Source organism: Myotis yumanensis, unplaced genomic scaffold, assembly GCF_028538775.1.
Source record: "Myotis yumanensis isolate MYYU_CA2020_CCGP unplaced genomic scaffold, mMyoYum1.0.hap1 SCAF_21, whole genome shotgun sequence".
Lineage (NCBI taxonomy): Eukaryota > Metazoa > Chordata > Mammalia > Chiroptera > Vespertilionidae > Myotis > Myotis yumanensis.
The window spans coordinates 10,201,583-10,225,758 of NW_027223772.1; the positions used below are offsets into that span (position 1 = coordinate 10,201,583).

Genomic DNA, 24,176 nt, shown 5'->3' on the forward strand with positions numbered 1-24,176 from the left:
ATTTGTTATTTCTTGTCTTTTTTATGATAGTCATCCAATAGTCATCAAATAGAAGTGAGACGATATCTCATTGTAGTTTGATTTGCATTTCCCAGATGATAAGTTGTGTTTAGCACCTTTCATGTATCTGTTCGGCATTTATTTGCATGTGTTTTTGTGGAAAGGTCTATTCAGTTACTCTGCCCTTTTTTTTTATTATTTTTTTTTATTTATTTTTTTATTTTTCGCTTAAAGTATTACAAAGGGTATTACATAAGTGTCCTTTTTTCCCCCCCGCCCTTGACAAGCCCCTGCCCTCCCTTACCCCCCAGTGTCTTATGTCCATTAGTTATGCTTATAAGGATGCATACAAGTCCTTCGGTTGATCTCTTACTCCCCTCCCTCCTGTCCCCCAACCCTCCCTGGCCTTCCCACTGCAGTCCGACAATCAGTTTGAGGCAGCTCTGCCACTGTATTTATTATTGTTCAAAAGTTTGTAATGGTCTTAATTATCCATGAAAGAGTGAGATCATGTGGTATTTTTCCTTCATTGACTGGCTTGTTTCACTTAGCATAATGCTCTCCAGTTCCATCCATGCTGTTGCAAATGGTAGGAGTTCCTTCTTTTTAACAGCAGCATAGTATTCCATCGTGTAGATGTACCACAGTTTTCTAATCCATTCATCTACTGATGGGCACTTAGGCTATTTCCAGATCTTAGCTATGGTGAATTGTGCTGCTATGAACATCTGGGTACATATATCCTTTCTGATTGGTGTTTCTGGTTTCTTGGGATATATTCCTAGAAGTGGGATCACAGGGTCAAATGGGAGTTCCATTTCCAATTTTTTGAGGAACCTCCATACTGCCTTCCATAGTGGCTGCACCAGTCTGCATTCCTACCAGCAGTGCACAAGTGTTCCTTTTTCTCCACATCCTCTCCAGCACTTGTCGTTTGTTGATATGTTGATGATGGCCATTCTGACAGGTGTGAGATGGTACCTCATTGTTGTTTTGATTTTACTCTGCCCATTTTTAATCAGATTGTTTTCTATTGAGTTTGTGAGTTCTCTATATATTTTGGATATTAATTTGTTATCAGATATATAGTGTGCAGATATTTTCTTTCATTCCATAGGTTGCCTTTTATAGAAGCTTTTGCTCTGCATACATTTTTTAGTTTGATGTAGTCCCACTTGTTTATTTTGGCTTTTGTTGCCTTTGATTTCGGTGTCAAATCAAAAAAATCATTGCCAAGACCAATGTTAAGGAGTTTATCTTCTATATTTTCTTCTAGGAGTTTTATGGTTTCAGGTCTTATATTCTGTTCTTAGTCCATTTTGAGTTGATTTTGTATATGGTATAACGTAGGGGTCCAGTTTTATTCTTTTGCATGTGGCTATTCAGTTTTCCTAATACCATTTATTGAAGTAACTGTCTTTTTTTTTTTTTTTTTTGTAGAAAGGAAGGGAGAGGGAGAAAGGTGAGAGAGATAGAAACATTAATCAGCTGCCTCTGGCATACCGCCTACCGGGGATCAAGCCTGCAACCCAGGCATGTGCCCTGATTGGATTGAACCAGCGATCTCCTGGTGCATGGGTCAGTGCTCAACCACTGACCTACACCAGCCGGGCTCAACTGTCTTTTTCCTATTGCATACTCTAGGCTCTTTTTTTTTTTAAAACTTAACCATTTACACGTGGGTTTATTTCTGTTCCACTGATCTATGTATGTGTTTTAATGCCAATGCCATAAGGTTTGATTATTATAGCTTTTTTAGCAATCTTTTTTAAAAATATATTTTTATTGATTTCAGAGAGAAAGGGAGAGGGAGAGAAAGATAGAAACATCAATGATGAGAAAGAATCATTAACTAGCTGCCTCTTGCACGCCCCACACCAGTGATCGAGCTCGAAACCCAGGCATATGCCCTGACTGGGAATCGAACCATGACCTCTTGGTTCATAGAGCAACACTCAACCACTGAGCCACGCCAGTTGGGCAGTATAGCTTTTTAATAGAGTTTGAAACCAGAAAGTATCTGTCTCCAGCTTTGTTCTTCTTTCTCAAGATTGCTTTGGCTTTTAGGGCTCTTCTGTGGTTCCATACAAATTTTAGGATTTTTTTTTCTGTTTTTGTGAAAAATTGAGTTAGAATTTTGATTGGGATTGCATTGAATCTGTAGATTGCTTTGAGGAGTATGGATATTTTAACATTAATTTTTCCAATCCATGAGCGTGGAATGTCTTTCCATTTATTTGTGTCTTCATCAATTTCTTTCATCAGTGTCATAGTTTTCAGTTGGAAGATTGTTCACCTCCTAGATATTTTATTCTTTTTTATGAAATTGCAAATGGTAATTTAAAAAAATTTTTTTTCAGGTAGTTTATCATTAATGTATAAAAACACAGCTATTGTTTTGCCTATTGATTTTATATACTACAACTTTAATGAATTTGTTTATTTGTTGTAACAGTTTTTGGTGGATTCCTTAGGATTTTATATATTCTGTAATATTCTGTCATCTAGAAATAGAGACAGTTTTACTTCTCCCTTTGAGAATTGAATGCCTTTTTTTTTCTCTTTCTAATATCTCCAGCCAGGTCTTCCAGTACTGTGATGAATAAAAGTAGTGAGAGTAACCGTCCATCTTGTTCTTGATCTTTGAGGAAAAGCTTTTAGTTTTTCATCATTGAGTGTGATGTCAGCTGTCAGATATGGCCTTTATTATGTTGAAGTACATTTCCTCTACACCTGCTTTGTTGAGAGTTTTTATCGTGAATGGATGTTGAATTTTGTTCAGTGTTTTTTTTGCTTCATCTTTTCAAATGATATGACCTTTTTACCCTTAATTTTGTTAATGTATATCACATTGATTCATTTGCAGATGTTGAACCATCCTTTTATGCTAGGAATAAATCCTCTTGGTCCTTAAATTAGGTTCCTGGACCCAGTGTGTGTGTGTGTGTGTGTGTGTGTGTGTGTGTAGGCTTCCTCGCAACAACAAGCAATTTTCAGACACCAACAGGGTGTCCAGTAATTCAGCTCAATTTTCACACTATACACTTGGAGATTGCATCAGATTCCACAGGTAAATGGCTCAATGCTACAAGACTGCCCTCCACTTCAGATGCTAATCACAAACCCAGGTTATCATTTGTACTTCTGACCAACCAGCTTTAAATTGGGGCTTCCACTGACACCCTATAACTCAGGATACCAGTCACAGGTCCAGGTTATAACTCATACTTCTGACTAACAGGCTATAAATCAGATGTTCCCATGACCCCTCCTTGGGTTTGATTAATTTGCTACAATGGCTCACAGTAAAATATTTTCTTCAGAGATTACCAGTTTATTATAAAGGATATAACTCAGGAATAGCCATGTGGAAGCAGTGCATGAACAAAGGGTATAGAGCTTCCATGCACCTCTCCAGGTGCCATTCTCCCCAAATCTCTACTTGTCCACCAACCTGGAAGCTCTCCTTTTGGACTTTTATGGACGCTTCATTAATAGGTATAATGGATGCAGTCCTTGGCCATTGGTGATTGATTCAACCTCTGGCCTCTCTTCCCTCCTGGAGTTCAGGGGGATGGGACTGAAAGTTCAGACCCTCTAGTCAGATGGTTGGTTCTCCTGGCAACTAGCCCCCATCTGTAGGTGAAATCCAAAAGTCACCTCATTGACATAACAGGAGACACCTTGACAGATCTCATCACTTGGAAAATTTCAAATTTCACTTGGTCATGGCCCCCACAGGTTCCTTGTCTGATGTATGTGTTACTTAGAAGTATATTATTGAATCTCCATGTCATTGGGATTTTCAATTTTTCTTTCTGTTATTCATTTCTAGTTAAATTCTGTTGTGGTCTGAGAGCAAACTTTGTTTGATTTCTGTTCTTTCAAATTGGTTAAGGTATGTTGAATAGCCCAGAATGTGGTCTATTTTTGGTGAATGTTCCATGTAAAGCTTAAGGAAACTGTATATTCTGCTGTGGTTGGAAGAAGAAATCTGTAGATGGCAGTTATACCCAGTTATATCTCAGTTATGATAGTGGATTCATTTATTTGCCTTTGTGATTCTATTAGTTTTTTCCTCATATAATTTGACATTCTGTTGTTAAGCATATACAAGTTAAGGATTTTCATATCTTCTTAGATAATTGACCCCTTTATCATTATTTAATGAGCTTCTTTATTGCTGATAAGTTTTCTTGCTTTGTTTAAAATTAATATCGCCACTTTTGCTTTCTTTTGATTCGTGTTAGCATGGTATATTTTTATCCATCCACTTACTTTAATCTATGTGTGTCTTTATATTTAACATGGGTTTCTTATAGACAAGGTGTAGTTGGGTCTTGTTTTTTAATCCACTTTGTTAATCTCAGTCATTTAAAAAAAAATTATTGATTAATTTGAGAGAGAGAGAGAGAGAGAGAGAGAGATCAATTTATTGTTCCACTTATTTACACATTCATTGGTTGATTCTAGTTTGTGCCCTGACCAGGGACTGAATCTATAACCTTGGTGTATGGGGATGACACTCTAACCAACTGAGCTGTCTGGCCTGGGCAAAATACAAGTTTTTATTTTGTCTTCAGGTTGTCCCTCTTTGATGTTCTTTATGTAGATCTGAGTTTCTGACCTATTTTATTTTCCTTCCCTCTAAAGAACTTCTTTTGACATTTCTTGAAAGACAGTTAGTCTACTAGCAACAAATACTCTCAATTTTGTTAGCCTCTGAAAAATCTTTGTTTCTTCTTCACATTTGAAGAATAATTTTGCAGGGCACAGAATTCTACATGTTGCTTTTGCCCCCTTAGCACTTTAAATATTTCATTCTACTCTCTTCTTGCTTACATGGTCTCTGAGAAGTTGGAGGTAATTTATGTTTGTTCCTCTGTATGTAAGTTTTTTTTTTCTTTTGGCTTCTTTCAGGATTTTTCTTTGTCTTTGATTTTTTTTGTAATTTCAAAATGATATGCCTCAGTGTAGTGCTCTGGCATTTATCCTGCTCGGTGTTCCATAAGCTTCCCGGAAGTGTGATTTGATATTTGATGTTAATTTGGGAAAATTCTCAGTCATTATTGTTTCGAATATTTCTTTATTTCTTTCTTTTTCTTCTTCTGTTACATCCATTGCATGTATGTTACATCTTTTGTAGTTGTCCACATTCGTTGACTATTCTATTTGGGGGATTTTTTCCGTCTTTGTTCTCTTTGCTTTTTGGTTTTCAGGATTTCCATCGGTAGGTCCTGTAGTTCTGAGATTCTTTCCTCAGTTAAGCTACTAGTAAGTCCATCAGAAGCGTTCTTCATTCCTATTACAGTGTTTTTTATCTGTAGTGTATATATATATATTTTTATATATTTTACTGATTTTTTACAGAGAGGAAGGGAGAGGGATAGAGAGTTAGAAACATCGATGAGAGAGAAACATCGACCAGCTGCCTCCTGCACACCTCCTACTGGGGATGTGCCCGCAACCAAGGTACATTGCCCTTGACCGGAATCAAACCTGGGACCTTTCAGTCCGCAGGCCGACGCTCTATCCACTGAGCCAAACCGGTTTGGCTGTAGTATATTTTGGGGGATGGATTTCCATCTTTCTGCTTACATTACCCATCTGTTCTTATATATTGTCTGTTTTATCTATTAGAGTCCTTTGCATATTAATTACAGAGGTTTTTTTAAGTAATCATGACTAACATTTATTGATTGCTTTATGTTTCAGGAGGTGTTCTAAGGGTTTTTCATATAATATCTCATTACAGCTTCACAACAATCCTATGAGGGAGTTACTATTTTTTTTAAAGATAAAATAGGTATTTAACATTATGTAAGTTTCAGGTGTATAGCATCCTATATAATAAAAGGCTAATATGCAAATTGACCAAGAGGTGGAACTACAGGTCACTATGACACACACTGACCACCAGGGGGCAGACGCTCAACACAGGATCTGCCCCCTGGTGGTCAGTGCACTCCCACATGGGAAGTGCCGCTCAGCCAGAAGCTGAGCTCATAGTTAGTGAGTACAGCAGTGGTGGCGGGATCCTCTCCTGCCTCTGTGGCAGTGCTAAGGATGTCTGACTGACAGCTTAGGCCCGCTCCCCCCGGGCCTAAGCCGTCAGTCAGACATCCCCTGAGGGCTCCCGGACTGCAAGAGGGTGCAGGCCAGGCTGAGGGACCCACCCCCTCCAAATGCACAAATTTTGTGCACTGGGCCTCTAGTTATAAAATAGGGCCCCTAACCGCTCCCCTGCCAGCCTGATTGATGCCTAACTGCTCCCCTGCCAGCTTGATCACCCACAACTGCCCTCCCCTGCCAGCCCGATCGCCCACAACTGCCCTCCTCTGCCAGCCCGATGGCCCCCAAATGCTCCCCCCCCCCCCCCGCCAGCCCTGTGGCCCATAACTACCCTCCCCTGCTGGCCCTATCACCCACAACTGCCCTCCCCTGCCGGCCTGGTCACCCACAACTGCCCTCCCCTGCTGGCCCGATGGCCCCCAACTGCCCTTCCCTGCCAGCCCGATGGCCCACAACTGCCCTCCCCTGCTGGCCCTATTGCCCACAACTGCCCTCCCCTGACGGCCCGATCGCCCACTACCCTCCCCTGCCACAACCCGCCTCCTCCACGCAAGGCAACAGAGACGCCGGGACCGGCCTCCTCTGTACCAAGCAGAGCTGCAGGACCCCCAGGCCTCACTACACGGAGTAGCCATTGGGCCCTGCCTCCGCTGTGCACACAGCCATCTTGTGGTGACCATCTTGTGGTGGCCATCTTGTGATGACGTTGCGTGCAAGGGCATGAGGACCACCTAGGCTTTTATTAGTATAGACTAGAGGCCCAATGCACGAAATTCCTGCAAGGGGGCTCAGCCCTCGCAGCTGTGGTGGCTTGCCTCGGCCCTCACAGCTGTGGCTTCGTCCGGAAGGTCGTTTGGCTGTCCGGTCTAATTAGCATATTACACTTTTATTATTATAGATGTGATATTTGTATACACTACATAATGATCACCACTATAAGTCTAGTTACTATTCATCACCAACATTTGATCATCTTCACCTATTTTACCTACCCACAAAATCCTTCCCCTCTGGTAACCACCAATCTGTTCTACCTGTGAGTTGTTTTTGTTTTTTGTTTGTTGAGTTATTTGTTTTTTAGATTCCACATATAAGTGAAGTCATATGGTATTTGTCTTTCTCTGTCTAACTTATTTCACTTAGCATAAACCCTAAAAGTTCATCCATGTTGTCGCAAATGGAAAGATTTTCTTCTTTTTTATGGATGAGTAGTATTCCATTGTGTTGTTGTGTGTGCGCCTGAGTGTGTGTGTGTGTGTGTGTGTGTGTGTGTATCACATCTTCTTTATGCATTCATCCATGGGTGGACACTTAGGTTATTTTCATATCTTGGCTATACTTCAGTGAACATAGTGGTGCATATATCTTTTCAAATTAGTTTATTCATATTCTCTAGATAATTATCCAGAAATGGAATAATTGGATCATATGGTAATTCTATTCTTAATTTTTTTAGGACTCTCCATACTGTTTTCAACTCATACAACTCAACAACAAAAAAACAAACAACCCAATTAAAAAATTGGTGCCCAGCTGGTGTGGCTCAGTGTTTGAGTGTTGACCCATGAACCAAGAGATCACTGGTTTGATTCCCAGTCAGGGCACCTGCCTGGGTTGCAGGCTCAATCCCCGCCCCCAATGGATAATGTTTTACTCTTATCAATGTTTCTATCTCTCTATCCCTCTCCCTTCCTCTCTAAAAATCAATAAAGGAAAAAAAAATTTTTTAATTGGCAGGAGATCTGAATAGACATTTTTCCAAAGAAGGCATACAGATGGCCAATATGAAAAGCTGTTCAACATTACTAATTTTCAACAAAATGCCAAATTTCTGACCATCGAGTTATTAAATTCTTTGAAATATCTTGTCAGTTTTTGGGCATGGTAAACATCCTTACAGAATGTGGAAAATATATAAAATACTCCAAGTTTACAAAAGTAAACTTGAACAAATAGGAAGATATAGTGTTCTTAGTCAGGTGCATAAAAAGCCTAAACATTATAAAGATGCCAGTCCTCCCTCAGTTAATCTGCCACCTTGGGTGTGATAAAATGTGCAACCATCCTCCTAAACTCCTGACCCCTTAAGATGCTCCTTTCATCAAATACTCCATTTCTGTATGTAGTTGGGCTATTTTGTTAAAGTATCTCAATAGACTTTAAAATATGTTTTGCACATTTCTCATTCCTAAAGTTTTATTGTGTCTTTTGTTTTGTTTCTTGGCTGTCATAAGCAGCTCTTCTTCTCACCTTCAGGTTGACTTTTATTGCAGTGTTACATTCGGAAAGTGCTCAATCTCAGAACCGCTGTCGTCCTGTCACTCAGAGGCGTGCTTAGTGCAGGGTATCTGTCTTTGTCCATATCACTCTCAACAATTGGAATGCATATTGTAATTTTGTCTTTTATGAAGTGTTATAGTCCAGGAATTTGTTAAGGTGAGATTTAGAAAGAGAAATAGAAAGTTAAATCATTTGATTATTTTTAAAATCAGAACATAATTTTCATGATTAAAATGTAAAGTCTTTTTTTTCTAACTACTCTAAACCTCTGTTAGAATTTACCCAGTAAGTCAGTCATCTTTGCTGTTTATGTAAGACATTGAGTAAAAATTCATTTGAAAAACCTGCCTAATATGATAGGTGTGATTCCCCTGCTTGTGCCCTCAATCATTTACCTGAGTACACACTGCAGGTTACAGGGTGTAAGCTCTACCATAGCTTACATTTTCCACACTCCAAACAGTTTTTCAAAGTATTTACTTTTAAGTAAAATGCTCTTTGCCTTTCGCCTTTGCAGCTCTATTTCTGATTTATTTAGTAATGCATTTTATTGAAAAACTAGAGGCCCGATGCATGAAATTCATGCAAGAGGCTCGGCCCTCGCAGCCCTGGCTACCTCGGCCCTCAAGACCCCAGCTGCCTTGCCCACTGGTCATTCCGGAAGGTTGTTCCGCTGTCCGGTCTAATTAACATATTAGCTCTTTATTATATAGGATATGATCTTAGCATCCAGTATTTCCAACCTTACTTTTTCATCAAGCATTGAACTAAAAGGAAGAGGGAGATTGGCCCTCCACTTCCTCTGTGAAACCCCAAAACTATTTTAGAAATTATTGGCGAGGAAAAGAGATGCTTAGAGAATAGCCACTCTTACTCTACCCACAATGCCCAGATGGAAAGCAGAGGCAGCGGTTCCATGACCAGATCCGAACTCCTTGCTATTTATTTTACTTGTGATAACACATTCTCCCTCAGCAACTAATAAAAGTTATTCAGTTTGGAATTCCATACAGAACAGATTGTCCAGAAATGCTGGGTGGTCTTCAACTTGTCCAACTCTAATGGCTTCAGCTCAGCAAGTCCCCTAAGCAGTGGCGTAAGAGCTGGAGCCTCTCCATGGACACATTCCGTAGATGGAGCATCCTGGCCACATGTTGACACAGGACGGCTGATTCAGTCACTCAAGAGTAAATACCACCCCCACCCCCAACGCCTGCCTTCCCCTGGCCCCTGGAGTTGTTCCCCAAATGTGCTGCCTGGTCATTTAGAAACCAAATACTTTTTTTGACCACTGTGCCTGCCCTGTGTTTAGCCTTCCAACTGTTTCCCACAATACACCAGTGGAATTTCATCTGTTTTACAATTGGCTGAGTGTCTTTGGCCTTGGCTTCTAAACGCAGTCATGTCTTTTCAGAAATGGGCTGCCTGTATTCTTTTAAGCAACAGATGCATGCCCCTCTGTGTAGTTTATATAACCTAGGGAATTTTTTACTTCTTGGCCTAAATGTCAAAACTAACTTTAGAGTCTCTCCCTGGGATTGCCATCATACCATCTGCAGACAGCAGAGTGCGTAAAACCTTCCTGGGAGGGCTGCTGAGATCCTTTCTCAAGTCTGTGGAGTACAAGTAATTCCACAAGACATGTCCTCTAAAGCAAATCTATATCCATTGCTTCACAAATATTAAGAAGTTTGGACTGGATAGAGTATTTTTTTTCTGTACGCTGGAATGAATGAGCCAGTGAACAAATGAAAGAATGAATGGATCCATGGCTGACCAACCAATAGACGTTATGGGGTAACCATGAGTGTTAAGTAGGGTAACTATGCAGCTGTAAATTGTGGAACATGAAACTTTTGAGAGTGAAACAGGGCGCCTTTTATAATTATGGTGAAATGGCAGATATACACTTGCCCCAGGCACACTGGGACGTGTTTAAGTGGGTCCAATGCCTGTGATATGCTTAGCACACTGCCTGGCCCACAGAGTAAATAGCCAATAACTGTTAACAGTTGTTGTTATTGACTTTGATAAAAAGTTGTTATTTTTTATAATGTTTTGTTAGCTTTCTCAAGCTTATATCTTTTCTTCCTAATGAAAACGTCATGGAACTAAGGCCAGATGTAAGCTAAATTCCAATGCTGAAAGAGCTAATAATACAGCCTCCAAAGATGCTTAAAAGAAAAGAAAAGGAATTGCAAGAAAAACCTAACCTTCAACCAAGTTTCTAGTTCTGTGTTTTTTCAGCTCAGATGAGAAAAATCAGGCTTTACATGTTGTCAGATAATATAGGTGAATGTCTAAGTAAAGAAAGGCTAGTGTAATTTCAAAAACAGAAAGTTAGCAAAGTAGTAGTAACTGAAACTCCCATTTCTATTTATTCATTTATTAGAGGCCCGGTGCACAAAATCATGTACTTGGGGGGTGTCCCTCAGTCCAGTCTGTGCCCTCTAGCAGTCCAGGAGCCCTTGGGGGATGTCTGACTGCCGCTTAGGTGGGAGAGGCTCCTGCCACCGCCACTGCGCTCGCCAGCTGTGAGACCAGCTTCTGGCTGAGCGGCACACCCCCTGTGGGAGCACACTGACCACCAGGGGGCAGCTCCTACATTGAGCATCTGCCTCCTGGTGGTCAGTGCACATCATAGAGACTGGTCGTTCTCTTTTGGTCAATTTGCATATTAGCCTTTTATTATATAGGATTGAGACTTCCTGACTTTTTTAAAATCTTAATAAGACAGTCATTAAATTAGTCATTGCAAAGTTTACTTTTCAAGTAAAAACCTGCTGCTATTGATTGTAAGAGATAGTCCAGTGTGTTTGGGCTTGGATATATTCTTTGCTTGGTGCAGTTGCTCTTTGCTTAGAGAAGTGACTTTTCGGCAGGTTTAAGTGATAATGATGGCACAGTTTCCTCAGTTTAAAATACAAGGGTGGGCAAAAGTAGGTGTACAGCTGTACATATGGAGAAATATATAATGGAAAAATAAATAAGAATAAATGTTAGCGTACTCAGGACTATAAACCTACTTTTGCCCACCTTTGTACATGCTACATCAGGTTTTAATGGATGTATACCTTTGAGATCTGATACAAGTATTCTTTCCAGTTTCTTGGAATTATTAAGTAGTTCTCCAGAGAAGCTGGTCTCAATTTGTGTGGGCTTCTCCGGCAGATGAGGTGGTCCTTGATCTCTCTGGTTTAGAAAAGTGAAGAACTACAGGTGTTTGTCTCATCCAAGGAGGCCCTTCTCCTCCCCCGCCTCTCGGATAGCTTTGGAACCCATTTCCAGAGAAGGCACACTCTCATCAGGAACCTTTCTTACAAAGAACCAGATCCCACATTCTAGTTTTTTATTGTAGCTATAAAAAGCACTTGGTGATAAAATTAGCTGGACTGATTCCTTTACCTACTATCTCCTTTTGCAGAGGATGGGACCAATGATTGCCTCACTAAGTTGAGTGTTTCAGGGAAACAAAGTACAGTTTTCTTTTTTTAATGTATTTTTATTTATTTCAGAGAGGAAGGGAGAGGGAAAGAGAGATAGAGACAACAATGATGAAAGAAAATCAGTGATCGGTTGCCTTCTGCACGCTCCACACTAGGGATCAAGCCAGTAATCCAAACATGTGCCCCGACCAGGAATTGAACCATGACCTTGTGGTTTATAGGAGGATGCTCAACCCCTGAGCCATGCCAGCCAGGCTCATCTCCTTTTCTTGCCTAATTGCTTGGGCTGGGGCTTCCAATACTGTGTTGAATAAAAGTGGTGAGAGTGGGCATCCTTGTCTTGTTCCTGATCTTAGAGGGAAGGTTTTCAGCTTTTTACCATTGAGTATTATTGTCCTATATGGCTTTTATTATGTTGAGGAAACATGAGTGTTTTAAACGGGAGGGCAGGCCCTGTATTTATTCATCCTTAACCCCCCTCCACCTGGCACAGTATTCCCCATATGGTTGGTGTTCATCTAATAGTTGATAAATGTGGAATTTAGGATTAACCTTTGGGATTAACCTTTGAGTCCTAAGGACTGCCCCCTGCTACTCAGTGCCCCACACACTTTTGAGAACTGACAATGTTTTCCAAAGCAATTGCATCAGCACATTCCTATCAGCATTGTATAACCGTTCTGATTTCTCCACATCCTTGCCAATACTTGTTACTATCTAACTTTTTCTTCTAACCATGACTTGTAGGTAAGTACTATCTTATTGTGGTTTTTGTTTCCATGTCTCTGATGATTAATGATGTCTAGCATATTTTCATGTGGTTATTGCCCATTTGGATATCTTTCTTAGAAAAATGTCTATTCATATTCTCTGTACATTTTAAATTAGGTTCCTTGTCTTTTTATTATTAAGCTGTTCTTTATCAGACATATGATTCACAAACATTTTCTCCTACTCTCTGGGTTGTGTTTTCACTTAAAAAATATATATAGATATAGAGATAGAGATAGAGATAGAGATAGAGATAGAGATAGAGATATATAGATATATATACACTTTTTTATTGATTTGAGAGAGGGAGGGAGAGGGAGAGATAGAAACATCCATGATGAGAGAGACTCATTGATTGGCTGCCTCCTACATACCCTCTATGGGGGATTAAGCCTGAAAGCCCAGGCATGTGCCCTGCCTGGGAATCAAACTGTGACCTCCTAGTCGACGCTCAACCACTGAGCCACACCGAATGGGTCAAAATTGATTTTATTAATAATAGATGATTCACACATTGAACACTGGATCCATAAATGTAATCATTCACAGAAGTCAAGGCACTAATCAAAAGACAGGTGTTAATGTACACATTTTTCAAACTGTGTCTGAGAATATATAGAACAAAAATATTACAGTAGCCCCCAATTATTCATGGTTTCAGCTACCTGCAGTCAACCACAGTCCAAAAAGATTAAATGGAAAGTTACAAAAGTAAACATTCATAAGGTTTTAAATTACATGCCATTCTGAGTAGCATGATGAAATCTTCCCTTTGTCCAGCATATTCACCCCACTTATTCTCATCACATAGGCATTGTATCATCTCTCATCATCCTAAGAAGGATGAGTACAGCACAATAAGATATTTTGAGAGAGAGACCATATTCACATTAACTTATCACATATATTGTTATAATTGTTCTATTTTATTAATTGTTGTTGTTATTCTCCTACTGTGCCTAACTTATAAGTTAAACTTTATCATTGGTATGCATATGTAGGGGGAAAACATAGTATATATAGGGTTAGGTACTATCTGCAATTTCAGGCACCCACTAGGGGTCCTGGAACATACTTCCCATAGATAAGGGAGGACCACTTACTGTACGAACTGTCAACCGATGACCGTTGGCACCAATTCAGTGCCGACAGGAACCCCCAATTTGGGAGTGGTGTGAAGAAGGAAACTTTATTCAGTACGAAACCGCCCCACTGTGATACAGCAGAGCTGCGAGGCAGCCCCAGGGCCAGGCCCCTGGCAGGCTAGACAGTTCTGCTCTGCTCTCTGCAGGTTTGCCTTGTGCTGTGCTGGCCGGTCTGCCCCACTCTGCTTTGCCTTGTGCCATCTGCTCTGGCCTAGACGGTCTGGTCCTCTCTGCTCCATCCAGACATTTCCCATGTTTCCGCTCAGCTGGAAAACAAACACAGTGCTCTGTTTTCAGTGGAAAGGGAACGTGCACTCTCAGAGCTAGAGGGGACCTCTGGACAGAAGCCTCTGTCTCTGGTCCCTGGTTTGTCCTCATGCAAATAAGGCCTCCAAATCCTTGCAGTTTGATTGGTCCAAAAGGCACTGTCCTAGTTGGTCAGAATAGAGCCACTCTGGTTGGTCGGAGCTGCACAGCTCCGACTGGATGGGGAAAGCCTCAATCCTATTGGTTGAAATAGGACTCCGGACCGCCTTACAAGGGCTGGCTCAGGTGGCAAAAACAGTGCTGCGGGCAGTTCAGTGTAGGCCTCTCCTTGAAGTGGCTTGTGTGAGAGGCCCCTGTGTAAAATGGCAGCTAGGCTCTGGCTTTTTGTTGGTTTGTTTTTTGTTTGTTTTTATTTGAGCCCAGTTAGCAACCAGGAGCCCTTCTTAGTCAGTGTCTTCTTTCTCGGGGTTCACATTACTTGCTGACTTGAGTGTAGAACTTCTGCAACTCTTATTTAAATTTGTAACTAAACAGTACCTTTTCAGATAGTTGATGGATCTACCATTTTACACTAGTTTCATTTTTACACTTGTTCATATTTAGCTACTGTTCATTCTCATCAGCTCGTACCTTGGTGCTGCTGGGCATGGCTCAGCCACTGTGATCTAAAGGTGGAAATCACACGTCATGCAGATGGCTGCTCAGAGGGTTAGGAGTAGTGCTGCCTCTGAAGAGCTCTCACTGACACGAGAAGCTTGTCTAATGGTGCACATATTTATTTCTGTGGATCCTGAAAAAGATACGGTGTCATGACAGCAGTTCCGACACCGTCCCTGCTATTTGGAAAGGTAGGAGCCACTGAAGAGCCAAGTTCTCCCCTCTCACCTCAGAGCTCTCTGCCTCCTGGGGGGACCCTGGCTCTGTGATGGGGGCTCCAGAACCATCCCCAGGCCATACCCCCCTCCTCTGAGCAGCACCCTCCACTCCCCTGCCTGCAGGGTGGGGAGACATGTAACCGGAGGCTGCAGACCAGCTAGTGTCAGACCTCCTGATTCAGATCAGAGCTGTTAGTCCTGGTCCCTCTCTGACCTCAGTTGCCTTGTCTATAAATTAAGGATAATAATGGTCCCTGTTTTATCCCTGTGGGTTGTTATGGGAGTTAAAATACAGATAAAATGCTTACATTCTCCCAGGCAAGCCCTTAGTAAATGGTAGCAATGGCTTCTCCAGCCTCCCTGGGTGCTCCTCTGCCTCTGGCCCTTCAGCAGTCAGTGTGCTGTCCCCAAACACCGCAACACCGCTCTGCAGGAGCACAGGAGGCCACCACCCCGTGCGGCCTTCTGGTGGCGCTCCCTTCACAGCCGTCCTGACTCCATGCTGCTGCATTCCCACTCCCTCTCCTCATCGACTCCGCCTTCGCCTCCATCACTCATCAAAACTATTCTTGGGAGGCCAAGGAGGGCCTGTGCAGAGCAGTGCTGTTCCCCTCTGCGTGGCCTCGCAGCTGTGCCAGCCCAGGCAGCCTGCCTCTGTTCCTCTGTGAGACTGCTCTCTGCTTGCCTGTCTCCTCCTCCCGTCTGCAATCCTCTTCCTCCATGCCGTTGGCAGTGCTCAGGGCACAGGCCCGGCCCTCTGCTCCACACTCAGACCTCTCCCCGCAGAGTTCCATTCATTCTCTCGCCGTTCCATACACCTGGCAGCGCCCAGACCTCTCCCCAGAACTTCTGACTTGGATATTCGAGGACCTACTTCATACCTCATTTAGATTATGCTGAATTCACACATCCCAACTGAGCTCTTAGTTAATCCTTCCCAAGTCTTGTTACCGTCCCTTCTGTCCATGTGACTAAACGGTATGTCCATCCATCTCCTTACTCAGGAGACCTGGGGTAGCCATGGTTCCTCCCTCACCTATTGCACCTCTCATCGAGCTCATTGCCAGTTTCTCTTGGTACAAAGTGCATTGCAGGTGCTCTCCACTCTCTCCCACGGCCACGGTCCCAGCCCCGCCAGCTCCTGCCGCCCTGCACACACGCTGGCCTCACTCAGCTCTTCATGCTGCAGAGCGATCTGGAAGGTCCCCGCATGCTGGCACTTTGTGTAAATCCTGAGGCCAGAATAATCACAGAATAAGCCCGAAAACCTAACCTCGGCCTGTGGGACTGCACAGCCGTGTCACACGTCACCTGACCTCTGCCCTCGGGCTTCTCTTCCTCTGACCTTGCTCCTCCTTGTCTCAGTGCCACCACGGCTGCTGTTCCTCTGCTAGAAAGCTCTTCCCGCTGCTCTTCACCTCGCTAGCCCTGACCACCTGTCCTCACCCGAGCCTGCCCTTCCCTTCGTTGCCTCACACGTGTCACAGTGGCGTGTGTGAGGATGCACGCCTCCCGTGGGGCCCAGAACTGCTAAAGCTGCATGTTAGGGCTGTTTTGTTTTCACTGTTTGGTCTGCGCCTGGCACCTTGAGTTCCACACAGGAAGTGCTGAGTCATCTCTGACTGAATGACCACCAGCTCCTGCCATAAAGTACAACAGGGTGGGAGGTGGCAGGGGAATGGCAGCCAGAGCTCTGGCACCACAGTAGAGGACATCCATCGTGTGGCCCCAGGTGTCGGGTGGTGCAGGGTTGGGGGCATGGTGGCAACGCTTCTTTGCCAGGTGTGGGAGGTGGGAGAAGGGGCTCCTGACAGACTTCCCAGAAGAGTTGACGCTCAGGATGAGAATGCGAAGTTAGCAAGAGGGTCGGACGAGGCCAGCCCTCCAGCCCTCCCTTTCTCCTGCCTCTGTCTGCCCCTGCGACAGACCCTACAGAACTTCAGCTTCTAGTCTTGCCCCAGGGTAAGTCCAGGACAAGGTCTACAGAGTTATCTGAGGGAGAAGAGAAGGAGAAACTATTAGAAATTGCTACCCTGTGTCTCCTATCTTTCATTTCCTGCCCTGTACCCATTCCCTGGCTCCACGCCAGTTCCTGCAAAGAAATGGCCCAGAAGTGTTGGTGAAGGGAAGACATCGAAGGAGTTGTTGGGTAGTGGGGAACCTCTGTACCCCAGCGTATGTCTTGCTTATTAAAAACAGTGAACATCTTTGGAGGAACGTGGAAAACACTATGCTGTCTCTGATGCCACCGGTGAAAGGCAACTTCAGAAAAGCAGGGCTGGAAGAAGACAGATAAGGCCTGACAGGCCCGCATAGGCCAGTGGCTCAGAGTTAGACAGATGTCCCCTCACGCTCTTCCCAGAAGGGGAAGTAGGACCCCTCGGACATACAGGAAGAGCCTCCAAAAATTTTTCCTGTAGAAACTGCGCTGAACAAATGGTTGCAGTCTATAGAGCATCATGCTATGGATCAGCTATGGATTAAAACAGGTCATAACCACCGTCTGTGAAATTGTTATTAAAGAAAAATACTTTTTAACTATCAAGCAACAGATTTACAAATACAGTTACTGAATATTTACTAGGTGTCAAGCACTGTGTGAATCACTGTACATGTGTTGTTATTGCATTTGATCCTTCTGACAACACTGTGAGAGAGATAGGCCCATTTTACAGATGAGTAAACTGAGGTTTAGAGGGTAAGTCACTTTCCCAAAGTCATACAGTTAGTAGGTGGTAGCCCTGAGAGTCAGACCCACTTTCAGGCATAACTATTTTTAAATTAGAGGCTGCATGTACCTGTACCTTAAGGCAGCAGTTCTCAACCTGTGGGTCGCGACCCCTTTGGCGGTCGAACGGCCCTTTCATAGGGGTCGCTTAAGACCATCCTGCATATCAGATATTTACATTACGATTCATAACAGTAGCAACATTACAGTTATGAAGTAGCAACGAAAATAATTTTATGGTTGGGTCACAACATGAGGAACTGTATTTAAAGGGCCAGAAGGTTGAGAACCACTGCCTTAAGGCCTCTACCCACCTCATTTTTTTCACTCTCTCTCTTCCATCACTATACATTTGTTTAACCTTTTTGAAAGCTTTCCTTTTTTTCCCCCTAGTTTCCCTAGTTTCTTACATTGAAGCGGAAGCACATTCACATTATTTTGTAAATACATACTTGGTCACTATTCATTGATACTATAAATATTAACTGCTGCTGTGACCATGAGGAAAAGAGTCACAGATTGGATTCATTTTTGCATTTTGAACTCTCTTAATCTCCTTTTTTCTGTAACCTGTTTCTATTTAAAATTTCTTCCCTCCTGAAAGGAAGAAGATCTCTCTCCCCAAGTCAGCGGTCGTCTGCCTCTGGCTTCGACACCTTCCCAGCCTTGAAAGAGCAACGCTGCATCTTTTCGAAAAGCTAATCTTCAGTGAGAGAAATTCTCTGAGAAGGACCGAATGCTTCATGAAAGAGTCATTGCTGGTACGTGCCTGACTTTGATGAGGAGAAAAACCCTTAAAGAAGGTGCTGAGTATCATTTATCATTTCATTTAGTCAGAGCAAGGGGGAAAATACAGGGTACTCCCCCAAAAATGTACACACCTTGAATAATTATTGATTCCAATGGATTAAATCTGAAAAGAAAGAAACATCAGTTGAGCTATCAAAAAATGTATGTGTATACATTGTTTATATACCCCACATAAACAAAAGAGCAACTGCTACCTTTTGAAATAATAATGTATTTACATTTTATTTTAAAAATACCTAACATAGGAGTCTTTTCTGCATATTTAGAGCATATTTCAAAAATATGGAGAGATTCAAGATTTATTGGATTGCTGTACCTTATAAGGCATATTCATAAGACCTGACATGTGGACAACAACTTTTTAAATACAGTATTTCTTATTTCCACATGAAAAATAAGTTTTAAAAATAAAGATTTTAAGAACCAGAGGAGGAATCAATTAACAATGAAAAACTTTCAAAAATAAACATTTAGCTCTTCACTAGAGGGAAAAAAAATACTCAAGAGACACAAAACAGAACTCCAGGAAAATGGCTTAAACAATGAAAACAACTAAGAATTTTGTAAGTTTTCTTTGGGCATAAGCCTGCCAGGCTTGAAAGCTGGCTCTGTACAGTGGCCGCCTTGTTCTCCGGCCTCAGGCCTGGGCGGTGAGGCTGGGGCGTGTCAGGCGGGCCTCAGAACCTGGCCCATGGCAGGCAGCTCTGGAGGAAGGACTCATGCCCCCTGAAGAAGCAGTTCAGAAACTGTAAGGAGGTGTCGTGCTCAGGGACCCCGGTGGCTCTACATGCTTCCTCCCTCGCTCTGGGAACGGGGGTACAGTACAGAGACCGCCTCCTTTGTGCGGATGGGAGCATGAGTTCACAGCTTAGGTTGGTGGCCAGGAAACTGGGCAGAGTGCTCATCCTCCCCAGGAAGCTGGGACTTGGGAGGCGAGAAGCTCTGTGCATGGTCTGAGGTTGGCTTGAGTTTATGCAACACCCATCTCTCAGGCACTTTCTCTTTGTCAAAACATTTGGAACATCCTGTTTTCTTTCTTTGTCTTTCAAATTGGAGGCTGCATAAGGGAATCATAATTGAATCAGCTGCCTTCTTCCTCTATCTGATTTCTCCTTTTAGGTCCCAGTCATTCCCGCCAGCGGGTGTGCTTGCCCATGTCCATGCTCAGCTTTGTCCAGTGTCCTTGGCTCCTCTCTGCCTTCACCTTGTGGGTCCTCGCAGGTGGCTGAGGGTAGTGTTACAGTCATCAGTAGCCGTGCTGCTTTCATCCATAAGTTAGGTGGCCCAGAGTGAGCCCAACTGATTTGGAAACTTAAATTGTTTGATTTCAGGGGGGCGGGTGGGAGGCGGGGGAGAGAAAGAAGGAAGGAAGATAGGTATAAAGACTGAGAGAGCCCTGGCTGGTGTAGCTCCTCTGGTTGGGCCTCGTCCCGTGCACCAGGAGGTTGCCAGTTCGGTTCCCACTCAAGAGCACATGCTCAGTCCCCAGTAAGGGGTATGCAGGAGGCAGCCATTCATTCTCATATCGATATTTCTGTCTCTCTACCTCTCTCTCTCTCTTTTAATATATTTTTACTGATTTCAGAGAAGAAAGAAGAGGGAGAGAGAGATAGAAACATCCATGAGAGAGAATCATTGATTGGCTGCCTCCTTCATGCCCCCTACTGAGAATCAAGCCCACAACCCAGCATGTGCCCTTGACTGGAATTGAACCCAGGACCTTTCAGTCTGCCGGCCACCGCTCTATCCACTGAGCCAAACCAGCTGGGCTCCTCTCTCTTGAAAAATCAATAAACTATTCTTTTTAAAAATGTTTAAAAAGAAAAAGAAAACCAACTCTTTGACTTAAAAAAAATAAAAATAAAAGTCTGAGAGAGCCCAAACAGGTGTTGTTTTTTAAGGGATTTCACCATTCAAAAGACTTCATGTTAAGGTGAGAAATAAGAATGTGCCTTGCCCTGACCGGTTTGGCTCAGCGGATAGAGCGTCGGCCTGCGGACTGAAGGGTCCCAGGTTCGATTCCGGTCAAGGGCATGTACCTTGGTTGCAGGCACATCCCCAGTGGGGGGCGTGCAGGAGGCAGCTGATCGATGTTTCTCTCTCATCGATGTTTCTATCTCTCTATCCCTCTCCCCTCCTCTCTGTAAAAAATCAATAAAATATATTTAAAAAAAAAAAAAAAAAAAAAAAAAAAGAATGTGCCTTATATAAAAATAATTACAATAAAATTCAAAGTAAACAAAGGCTTTAAGAAGCCCCCAGCACCCTATTCCAAGCACTACCTTCATTATCCGGGAATCTCTGTTTCTAACCTAAATGAACATGCTCTAATTTAATTTTCTCTGGTCCTTTTTCAGTGACTATTTCCTTGCTTTCAAGTTCTTTATTAAATTTGCTTGTCTTCTCTCTGTAGAAGAATTCCAGTTCCATTGAATTTTCTGATTTGGCTTGAGTCCTCACCCTTTCACTGGTCCTTGTGGTGGTTCTCTGAACCGTCTCCATGCCCCTCTTACCTGTGGCCATCAGGCCTGAGCCACACTTCCGCACGCACAGATACTGCAGCGAATGGGGAGAGGGAAAGCAGGCACTCCCATAAACACCGCATCGTATAACCTTCCGGCTCCGGTTTATCGTTTAAGATAATCTTCCCCGGTGCAGCAGCTTGGAAGTCAGTCCATGCACAGAAGCATTTATCGGATGATGTGTAGAGAGTCAGAGCTTCCATCATGGTTAAAGGGAAATTCCAGAGGGTGTTATTTGGCTTAATTTATTGTGGCATTGGCAGGATGTGACCTCTCTGTGCCTTGTGGGTCAAGGAGGCAATGGCAGTACAGAGCTGATTGGAGGGGGCGGCTCTCCTCAGCCATCCTGGCCTTCGATGCCAGAAAACCAGGCCGGCTGGAATACGCGTGTGACGTGGCTGAGTGATTAGAGGGTAACCTGAAGAACGTGCTTCCTAATTGCATCATCTGACTCATGTATCGCCGCCAGCATCTTGGTGCAGTGACAGGCCCGTGCGGGAGTATGAGGGGCCTGGGAGGCTCAGGTAGCCAGGCGGCTGCGCTTTCCTCCGGAAGAAATGTGATGCCTATTACATTAGAGTTGGATTCTGAGAGTAATTAGAGTGTGATGGTCTACGTAACTCGTGTTTTATATGGAGCATTGTTAATTATGTTTCCGTCTCTTGGGACTATGCAGAATTAGCCCTGGAAATTCTGTAGTTGCCAAAATGTTGGGGGAAAAAGTGCGGTACAGCTTGTACAAAGTGAAATGATCTCCCCAAATGTTCTTTGGCCTTTAAGAGACTCAGAGGCCTGATATGTTCTATTAAGACTGTGAATAATAAGGCACTAATTGAATGTCACCTGAATTCTAACTGCATATTTATATGCATATATGACTTCTAAAGTAAAAATAAATTCACCTTTGAGGCGCACCGCTAGGCTGGACGGCCCCCAAGTACATGGCCACCTGTCACAGTTTGTGGCTCCTACTAGTAAGTCACGGTATTAAACTTAGTTTGTCATTTACTGTGCAGACTGACACTTTAAAAGCAGATGGTCTTTCCTAGCTGAAATCAATAAAAGTATTTATTTTTTAAAAGTCCTCTCTGATCTCAATAAAAATATATTTTAAAAGAATAAGAAATAAAATCAGATGGTCTTGTGTTTCCCATGACAGTACAGGCACTGGGAGACCATAATGCATAGCTTCCGACCTGACCTTAAAGACTGATTTCACCAAATGCAGTGAAAGCCACTGGATAATGACGCAGCTTTCTTTTTTTTTTTTTAAATATATTTTACTGATTTTTTACAGAGAGGAAGGGAGAGAGATAGAGAGTTGGAAACATCGATGAGAGAGAAACATTGACCAGCTGCCTCCTGCACACCTCCCACTGGGGATGTGCCTGCAGCCAAGGTATATGCCCTTGACCGGAATCGAACCTGGGACCTTTCAGTCCGCAGGCTGACGCTCTATCCACTGAGCCAAACCGGTCAGGTGACGCAGCTTTCTTGATGTCTGGTTTCCAGAAAGGCTATTGTTTATACCCCACATTTGAATGGGAAGTGCTGGCTGAGTAGCAGGTGGCACTGTGCTTAGCTGCCCTGCTGCACGCCAAGGCCGAGAGGTACCCTGGTTTCCATGCCCTCCCTCCGCTCCTCGCTGGCAGGCCTCCCACACCACCTGCCTCACGCTGGTGAGCGGAGCAGCCCCTTCACCTCCCCAGGACAGACTTACCCACCAGAGTACAGGGTCTCAGGAGAGTAAAGAGGGGAAAAGGAGGCAGGGGTGGTTTTTGTTTTTGTTTATTCAGATTTTAAATTAAATAATACTCCTCAAAAAAATACTCCTTGTATTCTCTCCTACCTGAAAGTCTTCACAGCTCAGTTAAAATTAGTTCTTTATCCCAAGTATGTCTTGATTTAACTGGGGTGGGGGGGAGAGATTAGTTCTTCATCTAATAAGAGCTTAAGAAATAAAAAAACATGTCGCCTTGATGTTAGGTAGGATACCTTCTTGTCTTCATTCTCCAGAGAGCAATGGTAGCCACTTCAGAAAAAAAAAAAAAAGAACTCCCTTTACACAAAATTCCAAACACAATTTCCCTTTAATAAAAGATCACGTTGAATTTAGCTCCACATCCTGGGTTATGTCAGTTGTCTGTGCTTAAGTAATTCTTATTAATGCTCTAGGGTTTTCTTTTCCTGCTTTTTCATTAGCAGTCTTTTAAGCATTTCTTTTCTCAGTTCTTTAATGTGATGCATGTAATTTAGGAAATGCTGAAGTAGATAATTTAGCAGTGGTCGAATAGGGAAGTGCGGTGGCGGCCTATACTTGTGTCTGCCTCTCCCACAGTAGTTGCACTTCCCAGTGTCCACCTCAGGGGGGCACCAGATCCCCCAGCATTGTTTCTGTGAAGAAAAAGGCGCAGATTGCAAATTCTGTTTTCACTGTTGGGGATGAAGGACTTTTCGACCAGAGATGAAGGGAGAGAGAAAAATTTACAAATAAATAATAAAAACAGGGCAGGGGTCGACCTGGGAGTCATTGCCACTAAGAGGCTGAGCTGAGAAGCAGCAGGGGGCTGAGGAGCTGTCTGCCCACTCAGGCTGCACCAGCTCACTGGGCAGAGGCCACCGGGCCAGGCTAGGAGAGTGACTTCAGACTTGAGGGGTTTTGCTGAGCATCTTGAACGCATGCCTGTGTCTGAATGCTCTGAGAGAACACGGGTACATTTAAAACACAAAAGTACATTTGGTACTTGTTAAGTTTTGGGGGTTTTTCTTGAAGCCTAGAAATGACAGATTTATCACTAATTAAACAATAATTGTATTATGGAGTACTGAAAAAAGTTGCTTGTAGTATAAACAACATCTGGTAAAGATTACAAAGAACGAATATTTTTCCATCTCAAATTTATTGAAAGAAACTTGAATCTTTTCAAACAAAATAGATCCTAAAAATGTAAAAGGGATATTTATAGTCTTATGTTTAGTACAGTCAAACCTCGTTTCTCGAACTTCTCCCATCTGGAACAGTTCAGTTCTCAACCAAGTTGTTCACAGAAAAATGTCTCCATTGTTGAACCAAACTTTGGTTTTCGAACTGACAGCCCTTTCAAGTTGATACCTCAGCATGACAAAAAGCATCTCTCAGACAAAAAATAAAGGACAGAATGCTTTGGTTGCTGGAGAAATTCATGATTAGCACAATTTTAAAACATAAAGAGGCCATCAAGAGTGCTAATGTTGCTAAGGGTGCCACAAGGATCACAGGC

The 24,176-nt window shown here is 42.9% G+C and overlaps 1 protein-coding gene across 3 annotated transcripts in view; it reads left to right on the forward strand.

Moving 5' to 3' along the window:
• The window catches only part of FANCC (FA complementation group C), a 277,702-nt gene that overhangs the window by 226,560 nt on the left and 26,966 nt on the right, over window positions 1–24,176 (forward strand). For all 3 annotated transcript variants that reach the window (XM_070400943.1, XM_070400942.1, XM_070400944.1), the window contains one exon: window positions 18,189–18,345. In XM_070400943.1, coding sequence (XP_070257044.1) covers window positions 18,189–18,345 — 157 coding nt within the window. The remainder of the gene's footprint in view (window positions 1–18,188; window positions 18,346–24,176) is intronic.